Source organism: Mus caroli, chromosome 17 (genome assembly GCF_900094665.2).
Source record: "Mus caroli chromosome 17, CAROLI_EIJ_v1.1, whole genome shotgun sequence".
Taxonomy (NCBI): domain Eukaryota; kingdom Metazoa; phylum Chordata; class Mammalia; order Rodentia; family Muridae; genus Mus; species Mus caroli.
The window spans coordinates 31,133,190-31,140,373 of NC_034586.1; the positions used below are offsets into that span (position 1 = coordinate 31,133,190).

At 42.3% G+C, this 7,184-nt stretch overlaps 1 protein-coding gene across 2 annotated transcripts in view; it reads left to right on the forward strand.

The window, feature by feature from the left end:
* Positions 1-945: 945 nt before the first annotated feature.
* Positions 946-7,184, forward strand: part of LOC110283753 (H-2 class II histocompatibility antigen, I-E beta chain-like) — a 15,594-nt gene continuing 9,355 nt past the window's right edge. Inside the window, exon 1 of one of the 2 annotated variants that reach the window (XM_021149219.1) lies at positions 946-1,056. In XM_021149219.1, the coding sequence (XP_021004878.1) occupies positions 957-1,056 (100 nt within the window). In that variant the 5' untranslated portion in view covers positions 946-956. The remainder of the gene's footprint in view (positions 1,057-7,184) is intronic. The other variant, XM_021149220.1, reaches the window with a different exon arrangement.

Genomic DNA, 7,184 nt, shown 5'->3' on the forward strand with positions numbered 1-7,184 from the left:
GAGAGAGAGAGAGAGAGAGAGAGAGAGAGAGAGAGAGAGAGAGAGAGAGAGAGAGAGAGGACATAAAATTGGATGAGTAGGAATGGAGGGAGGAACTGAGGGAAAACATAATCAAAGTGTATTCTATGAAGTTTTCTTTTTAACAAAAGTTTTAAGAGATAGCACCAGGAATAGCTCTGAGTATAGAGTTGGGCACCTAAAAACTCACTCAATGAATTGTAGTGACATTTATTGCAGGGTGGCAAATCCTACTTCAAGAACTACCAGGACAGATAAAGAGCGACCATCAGAACAGTGGATTAATCTTGGAGTTCCTATTCTGAGCTGTCTCTCAAAGCACATTCTTGATCTAAGTCGTCCCCTTTACTTAACATAATGTGTAATCATTATGCAATACACGGTTCACATTTCACAAATACTATGATTGTATTTTTATAATGTAATTCACACTTTATGTGCAGTGATCGTCTTCGTTTTAACCTTATATGCACGCATTAGCAGAGTTCTTATGACCTTTCTTAGGATAGAGCAGAAGGCAAGTAAATGTTAGAGGATTTCCCTCAGCAGATGGGGAAGTCATAGGAGGAACCCCAATAGGGACTGGACTCTCACAGGTTCAGTTATCCTGAGGCAGACTGATGGTGTCAAGGCTGCCATCAGTCAGAGTTGGTGACTCAGCACAGCATCCATGCAACTGCTGCAGAGCCACACTGATCAAAGTTTCTAGGCTCTGAGCTGAAGCAGTCCGTCTGCTTAACAAAGAAAACTGGAAATTTCAGAAAGACCTTCACTCTGTGCCTCTGACCAGCAACTGATGCTGCTGCTGCTCTTGGCTGCTGATTGGTTCTTCAGCACTAAAGGTGCCCAACCCAGCACCAGTGGGTGGAGTCTCTCACCCTTGTCAGTCAGCCAGGTTGGCCTGCCTCTCTAGCAACCAACCTCTCCTCTCCTCAAGCATGGTGTCTCTGTGGCTCCCCAGAGGCCCCTGTGTGGCAGCTGTGATCCTGAGTCTGATGATGCTGACCCCTCCGGTGATTTTAGTCAGGGACCCACGACGTAAGTGCACCACCTCTCATGTTCTGAGCTGCTAGGGGTGGGGAACAAAGGGGCTAGCTTCATTTTGTCTACAATAGGTTTATAAAAACTTGTCAGTTTTTCTTTGATCACCTCTCTTAATCATACGAATCTCATATTATTTCCATATAAAAGTGTCTTAGCTGTTCTTTTGAGACCATGAATGGAATTGACACATGGGTCATGTTCCTTCCCTCCTCATGTGTCCGGTCAACACTGACATCACATTTCCTACATGAAAAAGACAGGGCACTAAAATGAGGACCTGTATAGCACCTGTCTGAAATGTTAAGTTGGAAAATTCCCCTGAAGATTTCATGAGCAATTAAGGGGCGTTGGGGGGCCCTGTCCTAAAGACTGTGCTGTGCCCTTACTGGGATCTGTGGCCTGATCTCGTCTCCCTGAATCCCAGAGTTTTTGAAACCTCCATCCCTGTGCTGGGATGCTGTCAGGGGAAGTAGTCAGGGTTCTCTCTCTGCTGTTGATGGCACCCTAGAGTGGACCCTGGGACTTAATATTTGAATCTGCCTCCTAGACAAGGAATACAGATAGTACTCTTGGTACCTCAAACTTAACAGTTCTTCTGAAACAGTGCACTGTGTCTCAAGCACCAACTGCATTTCTGCCTGAGGGTGAAGGAGAGGATCCACCTGGTTTCAGATGTGAAGTTCTATTTTCATATATCAGCAGTGGTCAGAATCAACAGTTACATGTGGTTCAAACTGAGTACCTAGAGCCGGGAGGTTGGGGCCAGACAGCGTGAAGGCTGCTAATGTCTCCTGGGGTTAGAAGACAGTCAGGAAATAAAGTGTCTGGTGTTTTGCGACTTCCCCAAGCTTTGAAGGTTCCATTGCTCACCTTCTCGTCTCAATTATCTGTGTGGACTTGTTGGTCCTCACAGCATCTCTCTGCCCTTTCCATGGTCATGTTGTTGTCTTAGGCTATATAGTGATGAGAAAGAAAGCCCAACAAGTGTCTCAAGTGTGTGTGTGTGTGTGTGTATTTACACATGTGTGTATGGATGTGTATGCACACATGAGAATATGGCAATTTCCTGTAGTTCTAGATGCTAGGAAATACAATGTTCAAGTGCTCTCAGCTACCCTGCATGCTATGCAGGACAGAAAACTGAGGGAGAGAAAGAGAGTGAGAGATAGACAGTGATAGCGAAAGACAGACAGAAGAGAGAATGAGAGAGAGAGACAGAGACCCAGAGACACACAGGGAGACAGAGATACAGCGAGACAATAAGACAGAGATATAGAGCTGAGAGACAGTCAGAGGCATAGACGGAGGCACAAAGAGACAGAGAGATGAGAGACACAGCTTTTAACAGTCCACATTGCACAGTGATCCAACCCCCACAACAACATGATCATCCTTACATTTACATCCTGTACTGAAAGCAAAAAGGAGAAGAGTGGAATTCAAACAGCTAGAAGGGTCTCAAGGCCCACCCCCCAAAATGTTACAATTCCTCCAACAAGGCCAATGCTCTCCACACCTCCTCATCGTGCCACTCCCCTGGGACAAGCATATTCAAACCCAACATGAGGATTCTCCAACTGTTCACCATGGTGACGTTTATGTTAATTCCATTTCATTTCAGTTTCTCTTTCTGTCCATCCTCACCAGCACTTGTTAATGTCTGCTGAGACACCCTACATGCTGTGACACTATCCTTCTGTGGTTTGGGTTTGCACTTTCCTTGTGGTTGGTGACACTGGGTATCTCTCAAAGGGTTGTTGGCCACTAGCATGCCATGTCTTCTTCTGAGAGGTAGCTTTTTAGGCTCCTTTTCCTGTGTTGTGATTGGCTTATTTGGATTTCTGGTGCTCACATTTTTGATAGATTATAGATTTAAAAGATTTATATATGCCAGAAAAGGGAATCAGATCTCTGAAACCAGAGTTAAGATGGTTGTGAGCCACCATGTAGGTGTTGGAAATCGAACCCAGGTCCTCAGTAAGAGAAGCCAGTGCTCCAAACTTCTGAGCCAACTCTTCAGCCCTGGAGTTGGTCCTTAAAGGTCCCTTTCAGGGAGTTCACTATTGCTTCCTTTTGTGTGCAGATTTTGATCTAAAACTTCACTGAATTTATCATTTTAACAGCTCTTTGGTAGATTATTTAGGTTTTCCTGTGTATTAAAATCATGGCACTAGCAAAATGGATAAGTTCCTTCCAATTTGGGTGTTTCTGATTTGTAAGCATACTGTTTTGTGCACTGTGTAAAGGTTATCCTTGTCTAATTCAAGTGCTGATTTTTTTTGCCCTCATATCTTGTTTCAATCCAGACATGACAGTGTAATGGTCATACCAAGAACCTCCTCTCTCACGTTTGTGTAAACAATTCTTATCATTTCTTTTATGCCTTGTCAATAAATACTGATCACCCAATGGCTGGCAGAAGAGAGAATAGGGTGGGACATCTGCCAATCAGAGGAAGGATTTGGAGCCATGAGGAAGAGATTTGGAGAAAGACCATGGAAATACCCCTGAAGCCAAATGAGCCATATCAATAATAATATGCATGAGACATGGCATGTTGGCCAGATTAGCATAGAAGGTGAAGGCAGATCATTTAACTGCTCAGCTATTGAGGTCCAGTTGTAAATGAGTCTTGGTGTCTCTGTGAAGTTTTTGGTGATTACCATAATGTAAAGAGATACAACTGCTGGACTCATACACTGCCAACATTTATATTAACAATAGTTAACTTACACTGATGTTTTTATTGTTTAATAACCCTTGCAAAGGCTCCCAGTAATGCATTGAACAAGTGCAGTGAGTGTGGCTAGCCTGTGTCTTACCTGATGTAGGAAGAAATGATTTCAGCTCCACACACCCTGAAACTGACTGTGGGTTTTTATGTATTGCCTTCATCATTTTGATGTATGTTCCTTCTACACCTAATTTTTTTTTGAGTCTTGCTTATCACAAACAGAATGAACTTTATCAAAAGCCTTCCTAGCATCAGCTGAAATGACAATGTTGCTTTAATCCTTCATTGTGGTAGTGTGTGCTTTCATACTTATTTACTTACATACATCCAACCATCCTTGCATCTGGAAGATGACTCATGCTTGGGTGTGGCCTATGAAGATTTGGTGGGCCCTTGAATTTGATTTGCTACCATTTTATTGGAAACTTTGGCATGTCTGTTCATAGAGGCTATGATGCTGGTTTATCTTTGACTGGATTTTTGCCTATTTGTTTCAGGGAATAATGGCCTCCCTAGAAAGGGTTGACAAAGCACTATCCACTTCAGTTTGTAGAATTCTGTAGCTACAATTGGAGTCAATTCTTCAAATGTTTCACGAAATCGGGCAGCACCAAGACCTGAACTCTCCTTATTATCAGTCTATTTTGTTTTTCTATTTCTTTGTGGTTCAGTTACTATGAGCTGCATTTGTTCAGGGATTTATCCATCTTTTCCAGGCTTGCCAGTTGTTTGACATAGACTCCCTCAAGGCAGTGTCTTACACCCCACTATTATATACTTAACTGATAATGCCTCTTTTTTTTAACCTCTAGTTTTATTTTCCTTTGCTTTCTTTTTTTTAATCTCTTGGTTAGCACAGCTAATGGTTTTTCAATTTTTGTAATCCCTTCAAATACAGTTCTTTGCTTCACGAATCACTTGTGCCATGTATTTCCCTTTTCCCTTTTAATTCATGAAGTGATCTGTATCATTTATTGTCACAGATTTCAGATGTGGGTTATTGTTGCTTTTCTAACTCCTTGATAACTTTTGGGTGTATTGTTGTTTATTAGTTGATATTATGTTATTTTCAATTAATGCATTTATAAGTTAAAAAAAGTTTCATTTACCCATAAAAAGGGAAGATGAGCAAAACAAAAATGTTACTACGTTTAGAAACAGGGAAAAACTAACTGCAGTCATAGTAGCTAGAGTAAGACAGACTCAGGACACAGGCAGCTGTGCAGGTGAAGGGCCATTCTGGAAAATGAAAAGCACCAGGAAGAGGCAGGAGAGAAAAATGGGGCGTGAACATAGCCAAGGTTCATGCTACGCTTGATAGAAGATGTCAGTATGAAACCCATCACCTTGCACAATAAACACACTGTTGTACAACTCTAAAGAAACAACAAAACTCCCCAAACTTCCTTGTCCTTGCAGCTTTTGCTGACACCAACACATGCTTGTTTCTGGAAAGTTCTTTGTTTTCCTTCTTAGATTCTTCAATTATAGAGCTGCCATTTAGGGGTGTGTCCTATAATGCATCCCAGCTATATTGTTTTCACTTTCCTAGTTGCTTATTTTTTTTAAAGATTTATTCATTTTATCCATGTATGTGAGTACACCGTCGCTGTCTTCAGGCACACCAGAAGAGCGCATCGATCCCATTACAGATGGTTGTGAGCCACCAAGTGGTTGCTGGGATTTGAACTCAGGACCTCTGGAAGAGCAGTCAATGCTCCTAACCTCTGAGCCATCTCTCCAACCCTTCCTAATGTCTTTTTAACTGCAGTTTTACTCCATTCTGGTCTGAGATGATGCAGGAGCTAACTTAATGCAATATCTCTTGAGCATCAATTCATGGCTCATCATGTGCTGTGTCCTGGGGAATGGTCCCATCCTGCTAGGACAGCTGTGTGCTCTGCTGGCGTTGGATGGGATGCTCTCTGACTAGGCATGGCTCTTCTGCCTCTGTCCTGTAAAGTGGGAACTCGGGAGTTACCTGATGGTTCTCTCTGTACATCTGGGCATTGAGGAGAACAAGGGAGGGGCTGCCCATTCATTAAGGTGTTACAGTCTCTCTATAGATTTATTAATATTTGACTTGTATGATGTGTTGTTCCCAAGCCAGACACATCCATGTGTGTCTATTTAAAGTCATTAATAATTTTGTTAAATTTATCATTGTATCAATATTCAGTGACCTTATTTGTCTCTCTCACTTGTTACAATTCAAGGTCTTCTTTACTTGGTATGAATGTTGCTATTTTGCCACTATTTTTGTTTCCAATTTTGTGATGCATCTTCCTCAGCCTTCCTTCCAAGCCTCTATATAGGCTCATGAAGGTGATGAGTTTCTTGTAACAACTATATAGTGGAGTATTATTTTTATCCTTTCAGCCAGTTTGTATCAGTTGATTAGTGAGTTTAGTTCATTTGTATTCAAGGTTATTTTTTATTATGTTTTCCTTTCTTCCTTCCTGCCTGCCATTCTCCTCACCCCTTTCCTTCTTTGCATACATTAGTGCGGTGCATAGTAACTCAAACCTTCTGCTGGCATGGTGGGTTGACTGTCAGTCAGCCTCTGAAAAAAAAATGTCCCCTATCAGTGTCTGGGCACCAGCCTGTGTTCTGGGTAATGGATGGACCAAAGCAAATCCCATCTCTAGATCTGAGCAGTCATTATTAGGCCACCAAGCTCCCCAGACTGTCATGTGAACAAGACCCTTCACTCTCCTGCTGTGAAGGCTGCAGTTTGCCTGTGACAGGGTGTGGTGGGCCTTTCCTGCTGACCTTACAGTGACCCCTACAGTTGGGCTTCCCCTGCTGTGGTTTGAGAAAGCAATATCTCCCACAGCACCTGTATTCACTCAGTCCATGCAGTTTCCTTGTCTTTGAAGGCTATGGAACCTTTAGGAAGTGGAGCATTGTGGGAGGAGGTACATCGCTGGGAGTGGGCCTTGCAGCTTTATAGCTGGATCACTTCTTGTTATCTCTCTGCATCCTGACTGCACAGGCCATGTGAAGAGCCACATTGAGCTCTTCCCTCTGAGGCTTCCTCTGCATGACAGACTGTATCCTTTATCCTGTCAAGTCAGAAGTCAAAATATAATAAAAAGAAATAAACTAAGGGCTCCATTAGGTTGTTTCTTATGAGATATTTCATTACAGTGGTGAGAAACAGCTTTGCACACCTGAGATTCAAGTTGTTCTTTTTCTCTAATATGAAATATTAAATTCATGGCCTTGATTATGCCTGATAAGTTCTCTGGTACTGGGTCACTCCATCCCTAGGTTTTCTCTTCTCTTCTCTTCTCTTCTCTTCTCTTCTCTTCTCTTCTCTTCTCTTCTCTTCTCTTCTCTTCTCTTCTCTTTCTCTTCTCTTCTCTTCTCTTCTCTTCTCTTCTCT